This window comes from Chenopodium album, chromosome 23, assembly GCF_948465745.1.
Source record: "Chenopodium album chromosome 23, dcCheAlbu1.1, whole genome shotgun sequence".
NCBI classification, from domain to species: Eukaryota; Viridiplantae; Streptophyta; class Magnoliopsida; order Caryophyllales; family Amaranthaceae; genus Chenopodium; species Chenopodium album.
This window is the reverse complement of record NC_137856.1, coordinates 33377026-33403184: the sequence shown is the minus strand read 5'-3', so window position 1 is coordinate 33403184 and position 26159 is coordinate 33377026. Positions and strand designations below refer to the sequence as shown.

Sequence of the window (26159 nt, the reverse complement as noted above, 5' to 3'; positions counted from 1 at the left end):
GTGGCTAAGTATATTTTTCCATCTTTGTGTGGAAGATTCTTAGTGCCTTTTCGATATCTATAAATAGGACAAAGTATTTGGCAATTTAATCCACTACAAGCTTTGTGATAGTACCTCTAAGAGATCAGGAAGTGAGCCAATAATAATTAAAGTCAGAAAAAATTGTAAATTAAAGTCAGAGAAAATTGTAAGTTAGTGTTCCACGTATAATTACGAAAGTTATCTATCCACATTTTTTGGTGAAGTATTTTTGTAATACTAATATTATTTTACTATCCTCGTCCTATCCTTCAACTTCTTCTATCAATTCGTGTAAAAAAAAAAAAAAAAAAAAAAAAAAAAAAAAAAAACTTCTTCTATCAATAACTATTCTATTATCACATCCTCAAAACCTTCTATCATCCTATTCTTGTAACCCTACTATCCTTCCCTTTTCCATGACAACGACGATGCAAAACTGAAACCTTTTTGAAATTCAAAAAAACCCAATACTTTCGTCATACAACTGATCTTCGCTAAATGAGTCGATCACCACTACATTTAAATCATACATCGACACTATATCATATAGGGCAGCTTTCATTAACCATATGCATATCGTTCTCCATTTTCATTTTCTAATAAACCAAATAGTATAGTCTAATCAATAGTATAAAGCAGAGAGTAATAATAATACGGAGTAATATCTACTATTCAATCTATAACAATTTTGACGGCTTTTCAAAATCGAACAACCCTATACTTCCATCATAAAATTTTTCTTGACTAAATGACTCTGTCACCACTCCACTTAAATCGTCCACGCACGACACCATATCACACAAAGCAAGGCTTTCATTAACTTCCTCCATTTCGGTAACAACTTTTTTTGAAAAACTTTATTTGAAATCAAAAGCTTGAATCAAGGCAACTTCTAACCCTCTCAATTTGTTTTTTTTTTGGACGAACACAATTTGTTTTAGTTGCCACTTCATATTATTTTATTTTGTTGTATTATGTTATCTTATAAATTTTTCTTGCCTTTTGTTGCTATTATCATCAAATTTAAAGTGTTTTAGGGTTATTAAAAAAACTTATATGTTGTTGGTGGTGGTTAGGTATAAGACAAAGTGTGGCCATGTAATATAAGGGCCTAATGAAATAAATATATCTTTTTTTTTTTTTTTTTTTTTTGTGTTCTACCCAGTTCACCCTTTGGGCTAATTCGAATTCGGGGATCAGTTTTGGGTGGTTAGGTTCCAGTCCCCTCTCATTTGTTGTCGCGAGGGATCGAACACAGGTCCTCCCTACCAAGTGTAGTCCCAAACACCACTACACCAACATCCAATTGGTATATATCCCTTATTGTTGAGTCCATGAACAACCCACATGTGAACATTCTCTTGTCCCTCGCTAAAAAGACTAAAGGGGAGTGTAGCGGTAATGGAATCCCACATTAAAAGAATTCAAGAATTACCACCACTATATAATACTAAGGGGCTACTCTCCTCATTGCCATATGGTTTTGAGGTGGAGCCTCTTTGATCTTGTAAAGTGGTGGACTTGCACTCTTCCGTGACGGATACGGCCCAGACCCGTATTTAACACTTATGTTTATAATGGGCTATGAAATATATACCATATATACTTATATGGCAATGTTTGGTGCATTTTTTTTTTTTTTTTACAAACCTTAGGGTACAAGCTAGATGATGGTGGCTAGCTTAGGTTGATGGGTTGTCAGCGTTGAAGGTTGAGAGGTGTATCTAATGGCGGCTATGTATTGGTGTCGACAACTGGGGTTGGCTAGGCGGTTATGGTTTTGGTGGTTCTGAGGAGGGAGGAGTTGGGCACGTGACCCTCACGCTCACGTCACCGAAAAACAGGGTCAAAGCCCTAAAACCGGGTTAAGGTGTTTCTTTGGGAGAAAAAAAAAGACTTGTTTTAGGTGTGCTCCCAAGAAACTTTTTGTAAGGTGTTTTTCAAAAGAAAAAAAAAAGTGTTATAAAAGGTGGTTTGCTTATCCAACGCCCTCGGACGTTCGTTAGCTTTTTCCATTTTAATATTGATTACAATCACTTTTATCCTTGATTTGATAAAGTTAATTTTTTCAAATATAGTTAAGAAAGTATTTCATACAAAAAAGTACAAAGATTGGCTCCGTTCTCTACACCTAAAAATATTACTTCTTCCATTTTTTATTAATTTGCAACACATCATTTTGGTGCACATCTTAAGGGAGATAATCAGATAATAAAATAGGTAAACAAGCAAATTAATTGGTAAACTTTCACTAATAATAAGAAAGTGATGATTGTTACAATTTTTTATTTTTTATAGCTAGCTTAAACGGACAAAAAGAAAGTACCTTCTAACCTTAAATTGTTACAATTCTGGAGACAATCTCTTTATCCTATCATACCCGTGTTAAATTTTCTTTTCCACTCCATTTAAGTGTGATATGTTTTGAAAATAAATAAACATGGATATATACATGAATCTATTGTTATTCTTAAAAATGCGACAAATTCTTCTTAGACAATACTCCGTGTATAACATAACCATATAGAGAGAATACATAACTTGATAACTATAACTTGATGGAATGTCCCATAAGCCGAGTGCTTAGCCAAAAATTTTAGGTGATGTGCACAAACAAATGAAACAAGCAATTTATTAAGATATACGTCTAAAGTTAATGATCAAATGAACAGAAATTTTCTCAAGTTACTAATATGTCACATAATTTGTAATTAGATGATGATGAGGATGATTTATTTCCCAACCTAAATAATTTCAACTATCTTTTTAACACCTTTATAAACTCCTCCAAATTCGTTTAATTTCCCTCATAACAACTTTGCCTCTCCTAATTAATTCAATATATGAATATGCTACTCATAATCCTAGCAAAAAGGGCAATGTATTTCTTGTTTCTTTTCTTGTTGACTGTCCTTTCTTTTCCCATGTTTATTCACTCTTCCCCTGTTTCAAATCCTGAACTAATAGTTCAACAAGTACAAGGGTATGTTACATTAATCACGTTTCGTCTCCCTAATCAATTATACAATTTAGTACTAGTAGTTTTAAGTGATCAACAATCGCAAATTGTTCAACTAGTAGTCATAAAATGGTAGCAAATTTCATAAGATGCAACCGTTTTAGCTAGCTTAGACGCGTTTCTTGTAGTAAAACTATGTATGTGTAGCTTACAACAATTTTTTTTTTTTTTTTCTCCTCATTGCAGGACGATTAATGCTTCTAGGAGTAGTTTAGCGGCCTCCTCATGTCGTCGGTCTGGAAATCCTATCGATGATTGCTGGCGGTGTCACAAGAATTGGGATAAAAACCGGCAGCTATTGGCTGATTGTGCCATTGGCTTTGGTAAGAATGCTGAAGGAGGTAAAAAGGGCAAAGTTTATGTGGTTAAAGATCCAAGTGATGATGCTGTTAACCCCAAGAAAGGCACATTAAGATATGGGGTTATACAAGATGAACCATTATGGATAATTTTCGCTATAGACATGGTGATCAAGCTCAAACAGGAGTTGATGATCAATTCCTTCAAGACCATAGATGGAAGAGGCGCTAATGTGCATATAGCCGGGGGACCGTGCATTGTGTTACAAGAGGTTAAAAACATTATCATACACGGCATTCACATACACGATTGCAAGCGAGGAGGGAATGCATATGTAAGGAGAACCCCAACTCAATATGGTTGGAGAAGCAAGTCAGATGGTGATGGGATTTCTATCATATCATCAAAGCATATATGGGTGGATCATTGCTCTCTGTCTAGATGCACTGATGGCTTGATCGACGCCATTCGTGGCTCCACTGCGATAACCATATCTAACAACTACATGACAGATCATAACAAGGTGATGCTCTTGGGGCATAATGATAATCATAAACAGGACAAGAACATGCAAGTTACAATAGCCTTCAACCATTTTGGAGAGGGCTTAGTTCAAAGAATGCCAAGGTATATATGATTAAATAGAAAGTTGAAACAATCTTTATATGTCAATTTTATGCACTAAATTTGATATTTTGATCTATTTTTCAGGTGTAGACACGGCTATTTTCACGTCGTAAATAATGACTACACTCAATGGCAAATGTATGCCATTGGAGGCAGTGCAGGACCAACAATCAACAGTCAAGGCAACAGATTCCTAGCTCCTGATAATCGGTCTAATAAAGAGGTGATTTTCACAGAATCGCTAACTATTTACTGTTAACTTCTCCGGCCATATCTAAACCTGACAAAACTAACCCGAGGTTGTACCATCCCCCATTACCTATTAGCTTATATTAGACTTAAATCTGAATTGTACCTGATATGACAAGACCGATTTGTGAAACAAAATCCAAAATGGCCGGAACCAAAATATATAAATGCTAATCAACAATAGCTAATAGACAGTAGCCTTGACCTAAGATGACTTGAACCGAAGCAAATGACTGATTACCTTAAATATGACTTGACTCGAATGGCTTGTAACAGGTCACTAAACGGGAGAATGCAGCAGAAAAGGAATGGAAGAAATGGAATTGGACATCAGAAGGGGATTTGTTTCTAAACGGAGCACGATTTGTAAAATCTGGGAGTGGATCATCCTCTCCTTACGCCAAGGCCATGAGCTTAAGCGCTCAGCCAGCTTCACTTGTGGCTTCAATGACAAAGGAAGCAGGTGTACTCAAATGCCAAAAAAACAGAAGCTGCTGATCTATTTCTGAACTCATATAGGCCAATTACCCATAATTTAATTGTTTCATTTGTTTTTGTTTCTTTATTTTTCGATATATAAATTATAAATACAAGAAAATTGACTCAGCTTTCTTCAATGAAACCTTTCATACAGGGATAAAAGTAATCACAGATTCACAGATGTGTTGTTGCTTCATTACATTTGTTCAAATGATTATTCTACAGTGTTATTAAACCATGAATTCAAGAAACATGTTTCATCCATATAACTTTGACCCAAATTGTTGTTATTTGTATGAGAATGCTGTTGGTAATTTTAAACACCCCCCCCCCCCAATCCTTCCCAAAACTCCATACAGAATGTTCAACGATATAATACGGGTATATTCATGGCTGCCAAGACGATTTAAAGATCAGAAAGTTAGACAATCAAGTCAATGACATGATCGCCTCACCAATAACTAAAACTAGGGTATCCAGTTTAGATGAAATACATTAGATGTTTATCAATTAAAAGTATTTTTCTAAGAAGTATCGCCTGGTGAATAACTAGCAAGGGTGTTTGTTATTTCCTTGCACCCAAAAACCAAAGAAATCGAAGCTCTTAAAATCCAAACCAGTTACGTATTTCATTCATCTCAACAAATTCTTTCTGCATATTCAAAGCCATTCTTCATTTATGTAATTAATGATATTTTAAGAATCTGAACTAATGAAAATTAGGATATGCACTACAATCACATCAGTAATTGATTACCCCTGCTCAAACACAAATCCTGAATATATAAAACCAGCCTGTTAGTTCTGTAAACTCTATATGTTTAACTTAGAACCAGTCTTGGAATACTCTGTTTGGAAAAAAACAGAGTAACAATCTCATTGCCAACCTTCCGTAATTCAGAATTTGCCGTGATTACACTAAAACACCCTTTATAATACGGAGTAATAGTTTTCTTCTTCCCGTAATCCTATCCTCTCCCCAAGCCAAATATTTCATTAAATTTGTGGTTATGAGGTTTTGACAAAACCTATCAAGAATGTTTTGAAGCATATGACAATTATTAGATAATGGATATAATATACAGATCCAAAAAGATCAAATAGCTGAAAATTAGATGGAAATTTACTTTAAAATCAACTGATTTTCGACCTATTAATTCTATTTCAAAATCAAGTAACTGCTAAGGAATAATTAGTCTTCAATTATTTGAAATCTTTGAGTAATTACACCAAGAAAATTACAATTTGAAGTCAATTTGTCATCAAATGGTTGAAACGCCATCAATTTTCTATGATTTTTTGTCGTTCCATAACCTGGTCCCTTTGTTATCATCAAAATTCAAGGGGAAAAATAAAATTAAAAAAAAATAAAAAATAAAAGAAAGAAAGAAAGAAAGAAAGAAAAGGAAAAAATCACAAGGCAATGCATCAGTTTTCCCCCTTCTTGTTGATTGTACTCAATCTTTTCATGTTTACTAGTTTATTACCTGTTCAAGATCTGAGCTAGTAGTTCAACAAGTACAAGAGTATGATACAAAGACATTTACATCCAATGTGAGTTTGTGAAAGTAACTACTTCAAGAACCTTCAACCTTTATTATTTATTATTAACAAGTTTCACTTCCTTTTCGCAGGGCTGTTGCCAACTCCACTTGCAGAACGGGCAATCCCGTCGATGGCTGTTGCAGGTGTGATCCAAACTGTTGCATTAGCTGCCTGTGGCATCAGCTTTGGCGAGAATGCCACAGGTGGTAATTACGGAAACATTTATGCGGTCACAACTCCTGATGATGACCCTAACAACCCTAGACCTGGGACATTGAGGCAGGGTCATCCAGGATGAACCATTATGGATAAATTTTGCTCAAGATAATCAAGTTCAAGGATGAGTTGATGATTAACTCATTCATGGCATTCTTCTTCCCATCATTTTCAAAAACTTTCAACTATGTAAATTTTCTCATTTCACTCCCTTGGAGTAAAAGAAGAAAAAGGGAGCCCTAGTATATTAAAGTAGTTATATATTTTCGGATTCAGAAGTTGCTTGGGCATAGCATAGCTAACCTAGCAAGAAATAGAAAGGAGTAGCAATGAAATGTTTTGATGACTCTTGCAGGTCACTAGTCATTTTGAATTTTTGATACACCACAAAACGAAGGATGAAATGGACTTGGACATCACGAGGGGATTTGTTTCTAAACGGAGCCCATTTTCTAACCTCTGGAGATAAACCTTGCCAAATTATGGCAATGTCACAAGCTTAGGAACTCTGTCTACACTAGTGCCTTCTATAACAAGTGCAGCAGGTGTATTCTACTGCCAGAGAAACTGCCACCCTCAACCTTAAAACGAAGCACCGTTATGGAGGACACAAAGAAAGGTCACTCCATTTTGACTTCAAGAAACTACCCTGTGTTTCACTCTTCTCCTATATATATCCTTACACGTACTAAATTTCACAGGAAAGACATTACTAAAAAAACAAGGATTTACTAATTATTACCGATCTTTGAGTAATCAGCTAGCTTGCAACCAACATCACAAAAGTAAGCACGGGAAGAGGAAGAAGAGTTCTTAATACTGTGTGAGTGTGACCTTTCAAATTCCATACCATAACAGTATGATCTTCCAAACAGACCATTAGTAGAAGAAACCGAGCACTAGATTCCAATACTGTTCTGATTTTAGAAGTCTGACAATTAATCATTTAAACACAAATTATCACTACAGAAGGCATACTATTAGGTAACTTTGATAGGTTTATTGCTTAATATTGTGGAAAACAGCCAGCTTAGCCTCCAATACAAGACACATGAAACGAACCAAGAACACTGAAATTTCATATAAAATGGCGGTATATATACAAACAAAAAGAGCAAGAACTCCAAAGTAAACAATCAATGTCACCCAAAAAACACGAAAAGCAATCCACAGAAACCTTAATCAAAGACTTGAACTGATAGTATATATGGTTATTAAAGGTCAACAACAAATTGCAGAACAAAACCATGTATCCTTTGAATGTAAAAGAAGGGACTAAATACTCACAAACCAGCATAACCACTTCAATTCAAGTCCAAGAATTATCAAAGGCGGCCGAGGTGATCGCCTGAGAGAACTCCTGATAATTGATACAACCATCACCATCAGTATCAGCCTCCTTGATCATACCAGTGAGCTCCTCAGCAGTCAAAGCATGGCCGAGCTTCGCCATCGAATGGGCGAGCTCGGCTGCAGTGATCAATCCATTGCCATCTCTATCAAACATCTTGAATAACTGCTTAAGCTGTTCCTCACTGTAAGGGCATTTTGTTGGAATAAGATCAGGGGATACCAGAGAAATAAATTCTGAAAATTCAATCATCCCATTGTTATTCTTATCAGCTGCTTGAATTAGGGTTTCTAGCTGATCTTCGCTGGGTTTCAACCCTAATGATCGCAATAATGATCCTAACTCTAATTGAGTCAATTTTCCATCGTTGTTTCGATCAAATGTTCGAAAAATCTCCCTCAATTCTGCAATTTGTTCGTCGTCTAGCTTCACTCCTTCCTTATCACTACTCATTTTCTCTCTCCTTCCCCTTAATTTCCACTCAAAATTGATCGATTTTTTCCAGAATTCTTGATATTTCCAATGCGATTGATGAAACCCAGATAACAAAATTCAATACTTTGACCTAGAATTGAGTGAATTCCAAAAAAGTCGGTAATTTGGGGAAATTTCGGATCACAAAAACAAAGTTAGAGAGAGAAAATTAGGGAATAACGGATCTAGAGGCAAAAATTGGGGGGAAAAAAAGAAGGTGGCGGATGTTTTTCAGAAATCAAAATTGGGAATTGATTGCAATTCGGTGGTAAGTCAACGACAATTGCTACACTATTAATTGAATGTGATTCTGATGAACCCTAATTTTTCAACCAACTTAGAAAAAAACAATTCCGATTGAATAATGTTGATAATACTTCTCAATCATTAAGTAGTGTAGTAGATAATGTTAATGGACAAATTTAATTGAAGAATTTTGATTATTATATTATCTATTTAAATATATTTGGATTATGTGAAAGTATGACAGAGTCAAAAGAGGGATGAATTTTCAAATAAAATAAGAGGTTGGTGATTGGTTAATGGAGTGTTTATGTGTCCCGTTAATTACGTTTGAAAAGATCATTTAAATGAGGTTTATTTTTCCAAGCATTAATTGAAAAATAAAAAATATGTGAATGCCAACCATTATTGACATTTTATTAGCTTCACCCATTAATAAGTAAGGGTCAATAAGGGTCCCCTTTAAAAACAACTTTAATAAAGGTAGGCTTGACCGCTTAGCACTCGATTGGGTTAGATTGTGTTTGTTCGATGTTGGGTTAGATTGTGCTTGTTCGAGAAAATTCAAGTTTCTCAACATAAGAAACGTTGTACTATATGTTTCTCAAACGGGCATTTTTGTATTTTTATTAAAACTAGCAAGGTTAGTTGTATTATTTTAACAAAATTGATAATCCACATCCTCATTGCTATCTCTCCTTACTAATGAATGTTGAAATTCTACAGCAATGGATGGTTGAAGGTCGAGAAATTCTTCAACAAGGGAGGGAAAACTTATAAAGACGACAAACACCTACCATTTGGGGTTAACCATGCTCTAACATTGTATGTATTTCTTAGGTTTTTTTTTCGCTAAATTCAGCGGCAAAGCTGCCGGAGATGGTGGTGTTGGGGCTGGGGTTTGTTCTGATGTTAGTGGTATTTTGATGGTGTTTGTTATGGTGTTGGAGCTTGTTAGCCATTGATGATGGGAAAGATTGAGGAAGATGAGAAAGGTTGAAGCTAAGATAAAAGAGGAAGATGGTGAGTCAGCTACAAAAAAAAAATAAAATATTGGTAATATGTTATTATTTACCAATTTTGCCATCTTGAAAAACATCAATGTTTCTCATGTTGAGAAACTAGGGCAAACCTGTGCTCGTTCCTATTGTAATTGATGAGTTGAAGTACATACGACACAAAAATTAATGGGTGTTGTTGTGTATCGGTCGTAATCGAAATCATAAACATGCTTCAACTTTAAATGCTACACTTTTCCATGCAATTTTATCACAATCTTATGCATTTTACGAGTTGTATGCTTGTATCATACTTTCTCCGTAAAAAAAAAATATGCTCAGCCCACAACAATAAAACTACATGTGGCTATGCTTTCCTTATGTCGTTGATCGCCCTAATTTCAATTCAAACCAAGCTTAATAAAGGTTGGAATTTTCAATTATTGTAACTTTTAAGGACAAGTTCGAAAATTGTGGATGTCGTCATTTGGAGAATATTCCTAGTTAAGTGGTTGGAATCTTTTTTTTTTTTTTTTTTTCCCTCAAACATTAAATTGCAAGCTTAAAGATAAAGCGAGTATTAACTAAAATTATAGGATAACTCAGATAAGTAAAGACAAGAAGGTAAATAAGGTTATTGATTAATCCATAAAAGCAAATATATTGCTCCACAAGAATTAGAGAAGTTAGAGATTTTGTATAATTTCAATCGAGAATAATCGTCGACAAAATATGTTTACGAAAAACAGATTAAAGTTAAGTGCACTTGTACAAAAAAAAAAAAAAAAAAAAAAAAAAAAAAAAAAATCAAAACATAAAGCGGATTGACCAAGTACGGAGTGCTACTTTAATCATATTCTTAGAACATACTCTTGATCTCTTAATCAAGTTCTTTCTTAGCAATGAGTTTCATGACATGAATTCATTTTGTCATTTAGATACGTATATTCTCACTTCTTTTCAAGAGAAAGTCACAAGAAATAAATGATACGGAGTATAAATTTAATTTATCTCATATATTGTGTTTGTGTACATAGATACCACCCTAAATACTTTAACCAACCAAGTAAGATGACGGAACCATATATTCACACGAGTAAATGATAGATGTTTCATGAACAATAAATATTCGGTAAAAATCAATTAATTAATTAATCAATCACTTTTTTCTCAAAATGGATGTTCCAAAAATTGAGATTAAACTTGTTATTTCGAGCATGAACTATTCAATTGATGTGTCCCTCTTTCTCAAAATGGTTATTTCCAAACACGTTCTTCAAACTTTTTTAGAACCAAAGTCATTGTTTATACTACCAACAATTTACACGCATTAAATGAACTTAAATTCTTTTTAAAGCCAAAATCAAAGTTTTGAGAGACCACCTATAACTCTATTCATATCCATTTATTATAATAAATCCACTAATTTTTTTTCCCTTTTTTCATTCTTTAGTAAATTTAGATGTGTTCTGTTCACTTGATTTTCATTTATCTGAACTTAATTTAAATTATTTTGATTGTATTTGAACTAAGATAACCCTTAATTATTATAATTTATTATTTTTCCTAAGCTTAACTTATTAAACCTGATATAAGTAAAAATAAGGTGAACAAAACAGGCCCTAAGGCTTGTTCACATTTACTAAACCGAGTTGAAATGAATTGATTGGAACTGAACTGAATTGATTGGAACTGAACTGAAGTGAATAGAGTTGAAATGAATATTTTATGAGAGAAGGAAATTAAGAACTGAACAAAACTAAACTGAACTAATTGGAGCTGAATTGCACTGAATTGAAATTAAGTTGAAGTAAACTGACCCTAAGTGTGAATCAAAACTCAATCCATGCCATATAATTTAGGAAAAAAATATTATCATTATGTGTCATATTCCCAAGTTATATATGTCAAATTTACAATAACACCAAAAATCAGCTATACACATCAAGTCATATCCTATCATCCTCGTCATAAACCATCCATCAATCGAGACATGATCCTATACATTTTTTTAAAAAATTTCTATTTAGAAATTGGAAATTTTAGTTACGAAGTAATTTTTTGAAAATTACGTCAAAAAATATGGAATGTTCGGAATGTAAAAGTTGAAAATAATTTTGGGAATTACGGAATAATTTCTTTGTTTTTATTTCTCATTTGTGTGGTTGTGTAACTCAAAAAAAAAAATGACTGAAAATAAAGTTTGTGCTATTAAGCAATAAAATTCACCATCATACATTCATACACCATATAAGTCCATAACATATCATATCCTAGTAACCTACCATACATTTAAGGTAATAATAATAATTAAAATTTTACACATTATTCACGTCCACCTATATAATTATTGTACCCAGCTAATGTGATTACGTATTTTTAGCCTAATTATCTAAGATATTAGATATGTAGGTGATTTGAGTCTATAATTATGCATATGATACACATATTTAAATATATATGTTCATGAACTTAATTTTTTGAAGTTCATTAAAAAAAAAACATTCATCTCTAACCTTATGCTATATTAGCCAAGAAAGCAATTTAATCAATGGAGTATGGTAAGCTCCAACCCACATATTCAGCTAGATTATCAGAAAACATATCGCGAATCCAAACCCAAACCCGAAAAGACATCCTGGTAAAGTATGCCCTTGTTACACTCCTTGTGTTATTTTTCCTAGTAATGTTATTAGCATCATTAACAATTATCATAATTGTTGTGATGAAACACAAACACTACTACAAACCCACCTTAATTCCATCATCATTATCAAATAATAATTCTACTAATTACTCCCCCGGGTTTAGTCTAACCCCATCGTCGTCCTCATCATCAATGTCGCTCATACGGATATGTGCCATGACACGGTATCCGGACCTATGTGTTAACTCTCTAGGAGAGTACATGATAAACACACAATTGGTGGAGGAAAGTAACAACCAAGACGGTGTTGAGGCGACGATTAGGCATGGTGAGGTGAAGACTAATGTGGTGGTGCAAGTGTCATTAAATGTTACAATGGAGAGATTAAGAAAAGGATTATATTACTTAATTATGGAAATGAAGGGTTTAGATGAAATTAAGGAGTCATTTCAATGGTCAGCTCATGATGATTGTGTAGGGTTCATACAAGATTCGGTGGACTTGCTCACACGTACTCAACCCCTCCTAATGAAGACGTTATCATCAACATCTAATTATCAAGATAATAATAAGGTAATTAAATTGAATTATTGTTATAATTAATTGAGCAAGTAATTACGTATTAATGTTTGTATAATTTTGGTGAAACTGAATTCTCATTTGTGTTGTTTGATTATATAGTTTTAGACTTCTAGTATTACAATTTTGATGGTTAGTAGTTTGTCTTTGTATGATATTAGGGCAATGGTGTAGCTTGGTAAGGGTGCTAGCTAGTATGCTACTGAGATTGATAGTTAATGTCTTTTGTGTACGTGTGTGCGGAGTTAAGTGTTACATCGTCTTAAAGCCTAGAGTTTCTTAAAGTCTAGATTATACATTTGTTATTCTAATGATTTCTTTCATTGCTCGGTTATTTTAGATTTGAATGGAATATAATCATACATGGTTACATTATTATTGTTGTTGAAGAATGTTGATCATAAAGTAAAAGAATAACTAACATGTTCAACCATTATTGATGATGAAAAAATCCATTTGACAACTCTTAATCTTTGGAACAATGCACATATAAGTATATAACTAAGGAAATAATCGAATCCAATTATAATTTTTTCTTCACTTTCTTTCTATATATATATATGAAAATTTTTAAAATTAGGTAAGCCAATAATTACTCTAAAAAATGGTACATTGAATTATTGAGTGATAATTAGCTTGTGATATTTTCTTTGGAAATAACAAATAGAGTCAAAGCCATATGGTTGACTTGATGACGTGGATGGCAACTGTATGCTCAAACCAAGACACGTGTACGGAGGGATTTGAGGAAGCAGGAGGAGCAATAAAACATCAAACGGCTCATATTATACAAGAGTTGTGGCAAATAGTAAGCAACCACGTGGATCTTTCAAGCATGGTAGTCAACTGCGACGTCGTTCCAGGAAGAAGGTTAATGGGCCTTGAGCCCACTAATACGGGTCACAAGAATATGGGCCATCCAAAATGGATGTCAAAGAAGCATAAGAAGTTATTGGGCTCACCATTATCATACATTCGGCCCAATGTAACTGTTTCTCATCATGGTATTGGGCCTAATGTTACTGTTAGGTCCATTAAAGAGGCCATTGAAATGGCTCCCAAAAACAGTAGTATTCCATTCATCATTCATGTTAAGGCAGGAAGGTAGGGTACATTTGATTTGTTGTAAGATGAAATTTTGTTAACTTGGTCTTGTTGGTTGAGGTAATTTTGTTAAATTGTTTTTTTCGATTCAGGTATCAAGAGGTTAACTTAACCGTGGGAAAATCTAAAACCAATCTATGGTTTATAGGAGCTGGCAAAGGCAAGACGATTATCACGGGTAATAAAAGCGTTAGAATGAATAATTTAACAACTATAAAGACCGCCACTTTTGGTAAATATACTTTATATCCCTTATATTCATTACATGTACATATGTTGAACAACTTTAATTGATTGTTGAATTATGCTATATCTCACCATCATACTTCCGTAAAATTATGATATGTTTATATTATTTATCTCGATTATAAACTTGAACTTACCCTATGTAGGTGTCACGGGCGCGGGTTTTGTGGCTCGTGGTATAACCTTTGAAAGCACGGCAGGACCACAAAATCACCAAGCTGTAGCACTCTTGGTAAAATCGGAGCACTCGGTGTTTTACGAGTGTGAGATGAAAGGATATCAAGACACCTTGTACGTACATTCAAATCGCCAATTTTACCGAAACTGTGACATATATGGCACAATAGACTTCATATTTGGAAAGGCACAAGCAGTGTTTCAAAATTGCACCATATACACTCGAAGGCCTATGGAACAGCAAACGAACACGATCATAGCCCATAAACGACCGTGCTCTAAAATATGTGCCGGTATATCCATCCACGAATGTCAAATTCGAGCTGCCCCGGACTTGGAGCCTGTGAAATCAAACTTCACTACGTACTTGGGACGTCCTTGGAACCAAGGGGCTACTACAGTATACATGTTATCGTACATAGGTGATCATATTGATCCACAAGGGTGGATACCTTGGAATTCGACAACTACACTAGATAGTGTATTTTATGGTGAGTTTCATAACTATGGTCCAGGAGCTAATACTAGTCAGAGGGTGATATCACCCGGAGTACATGTAAATATGTCAATTGTTGAGGCAGCGCAATTTACTGTTGATCGGTTTGTGGATGGATCGTCATGGATTGGGCAAACAAAAGTGCCATTTGAAGCAGGATTAGGGTATTAGAAAAGATGGTGCAGTTACCAATTAAATTAGCTTAATAGAATGTGTGTTGGATGCTTTAATTTAGGCAGAATTATTAGTCTATTAAAGAAAATTAATATTAGTACAATTAATTTTGTACTACCATCCAATTGTAAATTATTTGGATCCGGATAGCTTCGAAATTATAGCTGCAGAGTTTATACATATTAATTTGATTCCATAATTACAAACTTTTTCCATTTCTCCAAGTAAGAAAATGCAGCATTTCTGGAAAATACTAGGGGAAATAAAAAAGGAGAATGCAAATAACTGGTAAATATATGCAGACCTTAGTAGTTGAATTAACATATGACAGTACAAACAATACAAAACCTCGCTGTAAAACTGGAGTAGAATAAACATCACAAACTTCACTTGACAATCTATACATCTAAAACTGCTACTTAATCAACCAAAAACATCAAATTACAGTGGGGCATGATGAAACTTCACCAGCTACAAATTTCAGATGAAAAGTCAGCATTACAAGATCAAACCTTGTCACTCACGGGTGACCACTGGCTCTTGGGGAACCAGACTCAGATACCTGAGAATACCCAGCTGCCGTGTTTCTTCCTTTCTCCTCCTCGGCCATCTTCTCTCTTGTTTTCTGACCAACATCCTCGGCAGCCTTAGCAACCCTGCTAAAAGCACCAGCAACCCAGGAGGTCCCTGTCAAAATGTAGCGATTCTTCATAATGGCAGATCCAGCATTACTGACAGTCTGCTCTGCAGCTGTGAATGCAGATTTTGTTTTTTCTGAGACTTGGAATTTCTGATCAACTTCCTTCATCTTGTCATTTACCAAGCTTGTGCCCATGGTAAACTTCTCGCTCAAGCCAATCTTTTGGTCCAGAGATGCAACAGTAGCGGAAGCAGTAGATGTAAAGCGATGCTTTTCATCGAACCCCCTTGCCTGGTTCAGTGCATCTTTCCCCAAGACAAAGCCCTTGGCAAGCATAGTAGTGACAACATCCTCAGCCTTCTGCACTGGGGACCCAACAGCGCCAGTGTTCTCAGTGGCCTAACAGATTATAATATTGTCATATCCTCGTATTCAACAGCATACGTATAACACCTAATTTAAAGCACAATGGATAAATCATACCGTTGGTGTTACTGATGCAGTAGCTGGCGGCTTGTAATCCGGTGCAAGAGCTATTGTTACTGATTGATCAACTATGGTTGCACCCTGAAAAGTAAAGTAGAATTTCATCTTGAGGACTCTAAAAGTGGCCACCATAAATTCAAGCCAAAACCAGGATTTCAACTATAACTACAAAAACTTTATTCTTGACTGTCAGAGCATATATTAGCTATAGAAATAGTACCATGCAGATTCCATGGGAGAAGAAAGTACACAACAAATAAAAGATCACAATATAACAAAAGGTCTTTACTCTTTAAAAGTGTACTTACAGAAAGAAGAACAGCAGTTTCTGCGCCTTGAGCATCCTTAAAAGTGACATATGCAGTTTGAGATCGCTCATTCTCACTGGAGATAAGATAACAGCAAATTTTAAAAATTTAAAATCACATAACTAAGACAAGTAAAGATACAGTAATACAATATCATACCAATATAAGGTTAACTTAATTGATAATTACAGGAAACTTCTAAAATCCTCTTTCTAGGGAACCATATCGAGAAGAAACCGAGTTAACAAGATAAGCCACACATAATAACCAACCTTTGCAACTCAATATGTTCAATTTCACCAGAAAATGAGAAGAACTCTTTTATGTCTTGTTCGGATGCTCCAAGGGAGACATTGCACACTTTCACACTTTTTATCTGCAAAGATACAATTTGTTCAGCAGAATGTAATGTCAAACGGGTCACAGGGTTGGTTAAATACACAGATATGTACATAAGAATGCTCGGAAGTGCTCTGAATATTAAATGGCAAAAAGGCAAAAAATAATAGACACAATGAAAATTGGCCAATCAATTGGTTAAAGATTTACAATGATACAGAGAAGAAAAATGGCACCGAATTCAAGCAACATCATTCACATCCTAATTAGAACGTCAAAGTGACACTCTTAAATTTTTAATCCTTAACATCGATGAAAAGACAAGATGCATGATTCACATTCATATGACAAACACTGCCACACTGGCTATTGATGATATGCTTGCTAAGGTTAATCTGAAGTTGTGAATTTCCTTTTTCGAAAATATAAAATCGAGCAACAGCATAACACTCACATTGAAACAGCTATTACACCATAACGACGTTCAGGTTCTCAACATAGAAAATAATAAGGTTGATCTGAAGTTGTGAATTTCCTTTTTCGAAAATATAAAATCGAGCAACAGCATAACACTCACATAGAAACAACTATTACACCATAACGACGTTCAGATTCTCAACATAGAAAATAATCAAGGTGCATCATTTCCATGCCCTTGATGTGATCTGCACTTTGCAAGCTAGGTCATCCATTCCCACAAGAAGTAAACAACCTTATTTTATTTTTGTAAATCGTCACTTGATTCCATAGATACGAAATTACAAAGTATATTTTTAACATCACTACATAAATTTTACAGATTGATGGATTAATTAAGAAATGAAATAGCCAACAAATCCAATAAATCAATACTAGCACTAATTTCTCTAATCACCATCACAAACCCTAAATACCGGAATCAAATCCAAGCAAAATAAAATTAATTAAACTTGAACACACATATCAACAGGGAAAAACACATAAAAATCCATTCAAACGCAAAAATTAAGACAATAAAAATGATTAATTAGCAATCAAACAAGAACAAAACAATCACAAAATAATCAAATCAACTAATATTACAAATTAATTTGTTAAACTGAAATCAAATTAAAACGCATAAAACGAATAGTAATGCGATCAATCAATAAAAAACAGGTAGAGATAGAAAACGAACCGACATGGAGAGATCGATCGAAGAGAGGAGAGAGAAAATGAAGAAGAAATTGATTGACTTCGATTGATTTAGGTTTTTTGCTGGAATAAGAAGGGTTGAGTAATGTGAGACAGGATTATTTGGAGGGAGAGTTTATTTTGGCGATGGTGGCGAGGAGGTTAAGTTAACGTTGCCATCACGTATATTTATCACTTTCACGCTTTTCGTCCCTTTTTGATTAAAACTGCTTAAATTAAGCATTTGTATTACGGGAGTTGCTAATTGAAGGTCGTCTATATTATTGTCCTTTACGACTCTTTTACACAAACCTAAATATGGTGTTCCTATAATTCATTAATTTTGTGCGCTAAATAAAATAAAATAAAATAAAAAAATAGGATCCCTTAGAATTGTGAAGGTAGAGAAGTAGAACATCATAAAAGCAAAAGTCAATCAGTATGATATATTATCTAGAATATTCAATGTTATATGAAATACAAAAAATTATAGTCTATAAGTAACGGAAACTATTTCATCATGTTGTATATATTGTCCATTTCGCAACTTGAAATTTTGAAAACAATATACTATTACAAAGGTCGAAACACGGAGGATGTATGTGTCACATCATAAAGTAACATTTTCAATTGGTTCTCTTGCAAACAAAACTACGTAGTACGTTAGATTAAGTCAATTCCTTTTTAGAAATAGAAAAAGTAGCTCCTTTGTATTTTTTTTATAATCAATCTATTCTCCTTAAAGAATTTGATCACCTCTAATTTAACCACATTGATTGGAAAAAAAACTTATTGGAAAAGTTAACTAAGGCCCTGTTTACATTTACTGAACTGAACTGATTGGAGCTGAACTGAGCTGAAATGAATATTTTATGAGATAAGGAAATTAGGAACTGAACTGAAATGAAAATTAAGTTATGTGAACAGGCCCTAAAACAACCTTAAATTAGATATTAATCGGAAAAACAACTATCTAAGTGGATCCTTATTCAAAGGATAAACCACGGGGTAACAGGGTAAAGCGCAACATGATCCATCTTTAAGGTCATGCCATTTCATTTCTCGCAATATATGACCCAATTTTTTATGCTTATTAAAGCCGAGTTATGTCCAAGTCTTGTATTTTTTTAATCACTAATTATTGCGTTGACATTGTTTGGCAATTAGTTGTTAGCTACTTTGACTAACTGCTAGCTATTTGGTGAATGGATGTTAGCTATTACTCCGTAGTTTAGTGTAGAGCTATTACAACCAAAAAGCTAAAAAACTTTTAAAAATCTCCTCATATAGCTTTTTTAAATGGTCAAACAACTTGTTTTCTCCAAAAACACTCTTAACCAAACATCTCTTTAATCATGTTTGTGTCGTGCATGGTGGGTCAACCTAGTCCCAAACGACTCAAGCCATGTATAAAGTACGAACTACATAATCAAATAAGACAATCACCGATAAGTAGTTTAGATCTCGCAATTTGGCGGGTGAAAGGGGGTTCGTTGACAAACAACACAAGGGTGCAACCCGTGCACCATGGGGTCCCCTTAATGCAAACGAGTCACGCATTTGACAGAAAGAAAACACAAGTACACAACCAAAACTCAGGAAGAAAGAGAAAATCCAAAATCAACAAGATCAAACCACAAACTTGATCCATTTCTTGGTACGACGAACAGCGAAGTTGCGGCAACTTCCTAATTTGTCTCCACCCTACCCGCACACAAACACACTTCTCCACCACTTCATCGTCAACCCCAAATAATTCCAACCCTTCAATTTCTTCAATCAATTTTGCAGAATTCGGCAAGAAGATGAGTTTTGCCGATTTAGAGGCAGGTAGGCCATTGCCTTCTATACGAAGGCAGCAGCAGCAGCAGCAGCAGCAACAAGACCCTTCTCAGGCTGTTGCGGCTGGGATTTTTAAGATTAACACGGCCGTGTCGTCGTTTCAACGTCTTGTTAATACTCTTGGTACTCCTAAAGATACCCTTGATCTTCGCGATCGATTGTGAGTTTTCCCAATTGGTTAATTTGTTGATTGTGATTAGGGTTTTTTATTTGATTTTGTTGGGTTAGGGTTTTTGGGTGATTTGGGGTGTTATTTGAATTGCTTATATTGGTTTAGGGTTTGGATTATTTTGATTCATTTATTTGGGTTGTTTGATGGGATGAATTAAGCTGAATTATTTTTGGGTTTTCGTTTTTACTATTTGTTATTATTGATTATATGAAATTGTAAACTGTTGAAATAGGTTATAATTGGGATACATTGTGGCTTTGAATTATGAATTGTGTATTTGATTTTCTAGGAAGGGAACTATTTTTGATGGTTTATGGAAAATTACGATAACAAATTGTGGAGAATTTGGCAGTAACACTGCGCTCCCCATCCCCATTTCCCACCAAAAAAGAGAAGAGTGATTACTAGGTATTGTAATCTATTGGGTTTGACATGTTTCCAGTATTTCGAGCTAGAGCAAACGGGTCATTCTTTGAACTTAATTCACTCTAGTTTGTCAAGCTAGAGCTTCTACATGGTATTGGATCCTAATTCCTAAATTTGGCCAGCTTGTTATATATGACGTTTACGAGCTGATTTGGAGTCTATTAGAGTACTTTTTTTATGGATCAGCTTCTTGCAATTTGGGTATTATAATTATTATATTCACAAACCAAGATTAATAAATTGTATACACTTGGGAGTTTAGGGACTTTCGTAGGATGGTGGATTGTGTTGTTGATGAAGGCAAATAGGGAATCCCAAAGTGTTACGAAGTATTATGTTTCAGTTTTTTTTTATTATAGTGCTAAATTGTGGTGGTTTCATACAGTTGATTAGTCTCCAGATAGCACATAACTGAAATGTTAGTTGCTTGGATGATGCACCTTTTAAATTTGTTTACTCACAATAAAGTTGCAACCAAAATTTGAGATGGAAAGGAAGTGTTACTAATGAGTAAAGTGAATTTCATATATGATCTGTATTTTCTGGTATTCAATTTTTTTTTTTTTTTTGTTTTGTTTTCCTTCCATTATGTTCATTTGTCAAAGCTTCTTTTACTTTTTTCCCCCCTCCATAGATCCCAATATCCTGTCAGTGAAGGAAATCAATTCCATTTTCATTAGTTTTGACATGGCAATACAATGTTCCTATACACAGTAGTTTAATTATCTCTCATCACCTCTCATTAAGAATTACATTATATGCAGACATAAGACGAGGTTGCATATTGGGCAGTTGGTTAAAGAAACCTCAGCAAAGCTTAAGGAAGCCAGTGAAACTGATCAGCGCTTTGAAGTTGGTGTAAGTGCACATTTATGTTTTCATATGGTGATATTTAATTCCCTGAAATCCGTTGTGTGTTTGCCACCATTTTAAATATATGTTTATTTTCTCTCTCTCTTCTCTACTGTTGCTTTCAACATCTTTACTTTCAGTGAATTTAGTCCTTTATATGCTAGCTGCTGCTTCTCTTATACTTGGAATTTTCTCCACTTAACTGCAGGCTAGCAAAAAAATTGCTGATGCTAAACTTGCTAGAGATTTCCAAACAGTTCTCAAGGAATTCCAGAAGGCACAACGACTTGCAGCACAGAGGGAAACTGCATATTCTCCCTTTGTTCCAAAAGAAGTTTCAGCTTCTGGGTAATTCCGTGATTCATATCTGCTCGCTTATATCTCTTTTGCTGTTTTATCTGCTTAAGATTCAAGTGTGAGTTGTGGAAGCTAATCATGGAAATTTATTGAGAGGAAGCCATTAGTCCTTTAGTATGTTTTTGATCACAGATATGGATGATTGGACATTGAGTCTACGTTTTTTGTTGTGTTTAATTTTGTTTCAAGTTCCTATTGATGTGAAAATGCATGTTGAAGGAATTAGCCATGAGCTGTGTACTTAATATGTTGATTCACTATTTCCAAAGTTGGGGTGGGACAATTAATGGGTCAACCAATTACTGGAAAGCAATGAGCCTGTTTGTTCCCTTGACATGTCAGACAGTTTAATTGTACAGAAAAGTTTTTACGGGCCTTGTCGGAGTAACTAACACTGATTAAAGATTGTTTTCCTCTTCCATTCTGTCTCTCTCTTATATCCCTAGAAGTTTATAATCCCTCCTGAAGCTCTATGAATCTCCCCTTGTCGTCAACTTTTTAATTTGGTTTTTCACTCTCCTTGTAAAATTAAAGTTTTTAGGGTAACGATACAAACCTTTTTAAGTTAATTTTGTCCACATATACCATATTTGGATGGTGCAAGTGAGTTGGAAAAATTGTGTAGGGGTGGCTGGATTGGGAATAGAGTTTGGGTCATTGAATTTGAGCAATAGGACTTCTATGTCTAGTGGTTTTGGTTGGTGTGAATGGTGTCACAGAGATCTCCCAAGAATGGAGTGAGGTGAATTCAGGTCTTATCTAAGGGATAAAGGAGATATGTCGAGTCATATTTGGCATTCGATCTCAGTTGGTGGAGGTGTTGACTTGTGTCTTAAACCCTTGATCAATCAATCAATAAAGTGTGTCAAGGCTGGTCCCAGATATATGGTTCCTCCCTCGACTTTTTCGGCTGAATAACGGGTTTTTGGGATCCAACCTTGATTCTGTCCTTTATTTTTACTTTTATTATGTGAAAGGGTAGCTTGGGGACTTGATTTGAGATGGAGTGGAATATTATTTTTATGTACAATGGGAATAAATTTTTACTAAATGTTTGTGTATCTTGAACAAGCTTTGGAGTTCTACTCAACTAACTGGATAGCCCATGATAAATTATCATGATTTCTGCTTAATTATGGATAACTAATTTGGCCCTCTTGTTGAAAAGTTATGTAGTTATGTATAAGTTCTTACCTATTATACTGGCTCTGGTAATGAGTAATTGAGTATGGAAGTCTTGGTCCTTGTATAAAGTTCTCAGTAGTTATTTGATGAAACATTCCAAGTTATGAGACAGTCTATCATAGGACTTCAATACTTAGTATTGTGTTTACATTATTATGTTTGGGCCAATATTAGTATTGTGTTTCTGATCTGGGATAATGAGTCAGGCATTTATTTGCGACCAGGGCTGGCTTGAAGAGCATCAGAGTGTTTTGTGGTTCGGGTGTGAGCCTGTGAAGAGGGGAGAGAGATTTTGTTGACTTGTATTAAGCACAAAGAATGGGTTATAATAGCCTTTCCCCTCGTTAAAGTCTAACAAAACAAAATGAGAATGGAGGATTTATTTAATTAATATTACGCACTTGTTAATTTTTTATGGCAACCTTAAGAGTTAAGTGGTATAATGATATTATAGTAATTTTTTCTCTTTCAAATTAGGTTGATAGCATCATAATTTATTCTCTGAGCTAATGTCTTGTAGTTATAATGATATATCTGCTGTGTAAGTTGGTGCAGTGCCATGTCTTTTGAATGTTTATTTGATCATCTTGTATTGGGTGCAGGTCTAGTGGAAATGATGAAGAGATAAGCTCATTTCAAAGGCAGGAGCAGCAGTCCCTTTTATTGGAGTCTAGAAGGTGAGTGATGGTTCTCTAGAATGACTGTTGGTTTAACCTCTATCATTTTTTCTTTTTCTATATCTGAAGATTATCACAGAAAAGTTACTACCTAATTATGACCTGCTGGAAGTTGGTGTCAGATTTAGGGTCATAAGGTTTTAACATAACGCATTCCTCCTTCTTCTATGAAGAATAATGGGGAAAAGAGCCTGTACACCTTATTTTTGTCCTGCCTGGAGCCCTGGAGGCCCAGGACTAGTGCTCCAATATCCAATACTTATAGAGAATACATACAGCGTGAGGAGTGAGGTGGAGGAGATTAATGTCAATGGTAGCTTAGTTAATAGTTGACTATTGTGCATGGTTCACTCCCAGTCTTCCCTAGATGTGACCAGAAAATAAATACATCTCATTTAAATTGTAATTATATTATATGATTTTTCCATTTGAAACTGTACTCAAATGGTCTCTATGTGAAAAGTTGCGGACCTTCAGGAAATAAATTGTGTTTAATCTGTAGAGGAGATTGTTGTCATGACTGGAGCCATGTTAAAGAATCTATATATTGAATTATGATGATTAACCAATTGTTATGTTATTGCTGTTTTTTTAAGTTTGCCCATTATGTTTTTAGTTTCATAAGACAGATGCTTTAAGTTATAGCTGGCTTGAATGCTGTGTGGTCAGAAATTCATTAACCGTCTTTATCAGAAATATGTTCTTGTATCCATCACCAATTTTTCTGCTTCCTTGATTTTATACAGACAGGAGGTAGTGCATCTGGATAATGAGCTGGTTTTTAAGGAAGCTATTATAGAAGAGAGAGAGCATGGGATTCAGGAAATCCAACAGCAGATTGGTGAAGTGAATGAAATTTTTAAAGATTTAGCAGTGCTAGTTCATGATCAGGGTGTTATGATTGGTGAGAGTTTAAATTAAAAAAGAAAAAAGTAGTTACATTTCCTTTATAATAATATTACTTCTTGATTTGAAATATCTCCCGCATCACTTATGAACCATGATTAACATTATTATCATCTTTCAGATGATATCAGTTCAAACATCGAAGGTTCCCATGCTGCAACTACGCAAGGAACTACCCAACTTCTTAAAGCTTCAAAGTATCAAAAATCTAGTTCTTCTTTGGTAAGCTGCAACTTGAGCTAACTAAGTTTATTTAAAATGTAATCAATTCTTAGGCTACCATTTGTTTTCATTATGTGTGGGTGGCACGAATTAGCATTATGATCAAATAATAGGGAGATTGGAACAAGTTGGTTGATGCGCTTGTGCTTGGTTATTCACTAAGGAAAAATGTAGGAAATCAGGAATGTTGATCTCTTAACTCTCTAGATTACGTCAATATTGTTACAAGGATTTCATATGGGTCTGCTATTGGGTCTTCTTTGGTTAAGTTTTTTCTTTTTTTTTGGTCAAACTAATTTTCTTAATGTGTGATTGGCATTTACTTTATATTCACACATAGCTTTGTGATATTATTTGGCTGTAAATAGACCTTACGGAGTTGCCGAGTCCGTGATTGCTGTCTTTTGTGGATTGAACATCATTCTTGTTAAAATTTTGGACGCTTAGCACTATATTCCTCCTGATTCTTGACTGTTGTATTCTTTCTAGCTAATTTGACAATGAAGTTCTTCTGAATCTGCAGGTTTGTTTGCTCTTGGTGATATTTGGAATCATCCTTCTCATTGTGGTCATAATAGTTGTGTTTTGAAGAGGAAAACACCTTCAAATCTAGTGTTGAACTTCGAGCAGCCAAATTTATGCCTGCACCATGTCTTTCAAACAACGGTGCTGTATGAATGTTCAGGAGTGTTAAGGTTGCTCTATGCTGGTAAATAAAAGATTGATCTAATACTTGTACAGTCTCCTAAAATATTATCTAGTCCGTTTCTGACCTGTGTCAATGGATGCTATTACTCAATAATTATGTACAAATGAATAGTATATTCATATATGTATGCGTATCCTTTTCTTCTTGGTTTGAAAAGTATGCTGAAAATGGGTTTTGGACTTTTGGTATCTTGGCTCTCTATGTCTCTATGCTCCTACAACTCGAACAGCTTATTTCGGTTTTAAAGATGACTACAGAGGAAAACGAAGAGATTAAAGTTATGCGTCTCGTTTCTTTTCTATCTGAGTAATTTTAAGCTCATAATATTGTGCACTTGCCTGAAGGCCTCTGGTTCTTTGGCATGAGGGGAGCTGTAATTACAAAACAGGTTTCGCCAGATATTTTGATCCAGATATTTTTCTTAACTCTACATTTTCCATAAAAAAAAGTTTTTTCTTTAATTGGATTTTGTGAGGGGCTATCATGGTTCCACATCAGTCCTCTTGTCCAATAGGAATATTGGTCGGATTCTCTTGCTAAAAATACACACACATGTGGTATATTACGTACTAGATATTTGTCTAATTTACCCAGTTATCTATAAAATCTTTTAGCCCTCTAAGCTAGATATTTGTCTAATTTACCCAATTATCCATTAATCAAAGGCATGTTATCCTTTGGTCACTTTGAACTTGTTTAGTACACTTCTCACATCTCATGAATTCATTCTTGTTTACTGCTTACATAAGATCAATCAAAATTAGCTCATATGGATTATTAGAAGAGTTTAAATCATGTTGTTTATATGACATTTAACATTTTATCTTAAAAAGAAGAGCTCAAATCAAATCAAAATAATATGCGTGAAGTTATATGACATGACATCACACATATAAAGACTGTAGCTTCAAGACGTCGGCTAAATCTCATATAGAAGGCC

General features: G+C 34.6%; 4 protein-coding genes and 1 pseudogene across 4 annotated transcripts; 3 read left to right on the top strand and 2 right to left on the bottom strand.

The window, feature by feature from the left end:
• Positions 1–2900: 2900 nt before the first annotated feature.
• On the top strand, positions 2901–4714 carry LOC145606578 (putative pectate lyase 5). The gene is made up of 4 exons (XM_081662370.1): positions 2901–3004; positions 3227–3967; positions 4052–4190; positions 4493–4714. Exons 1-4 carry the CDS (start codon positions 2901–2903, stop codon positions 4712–4714), a joined length of 1206 nt encoding a protein of 401 aa, XP_081518496.1.
• A 2841-nt stretch (positions 4715–7555) lies between these two features.
• LOC145608310 (putative calcium-binding protein CML18) lies at positions 7556–8655 on the bottom strand. The gene has a single exon (XM_081663927.1). The coding sequence runs from the start codon at positions 8259–8261 to the stop codon at positions 7767–7769; it is 495 nt and encodes a 164-aa protein (XP_081520053.1). The 5' UTR covers positions 8262–8655; the 3' UTR covers positions 7556–7766.
• A 4929-nt stretch (positions 8656–13584) lies between these two features.
• LOC145607419 (putative pectinesterase/pectinesterase inhibitor 61 pseudogene) lies at positions 13585–14943 on the top strand (annotated as a pseudogene).
• Positions 14944–15299: 356 nt separating this feature from the next.
• LOC145608400 (binding partner of ACD11 1-like) lies at positions 15300–18034 on the bottom strand. The gene is made up of 5 exons (XM_081664010.1): positions 17876–18034; positions 16653–16756; positions 16381–16456; positions 16070–16153; positions 15300–15985 (listed from the first exon to the last, which is right to left on the bottom strand). The coding sequence occupies exons 1-5, from the start codon at positions 17879–17881 to the stop codon at positions 15467–15469; spliced, it is 789 nt and encodes a 262-aa protein (XP_081520136.1). The 5' UTR covers positions 17882–18034; the 3' UTR covers positions 15300–15466.
• Positions 18035–19431: 1397 nt separating this feature from the next.
• LOC145607897 (syntaxin-22-like) lies at positions 19432–25394 on the top strand. The gene is made up of 7 exons (XM_081663493.1): positions 19432–19873; positions 21076–21169; positions 21372–21511; positions 23308–23382; positions 24129–24286; positions 24410–24510; positions 25034–25394. The coding sequence occupies exons 1-7, from the start codon at positions 19677–19679 to the stop codon at positions 25097–25099; spliced, it is 831 nt and encodes a 276-aa protein (XP_081519619.1). The 5' UTR covers positions 19432–19676; the 3' UTR covers positions 25100–25394.
• The last annotated feature ends 765 nt before the right edge of the window (positions 25395–26159 follow it).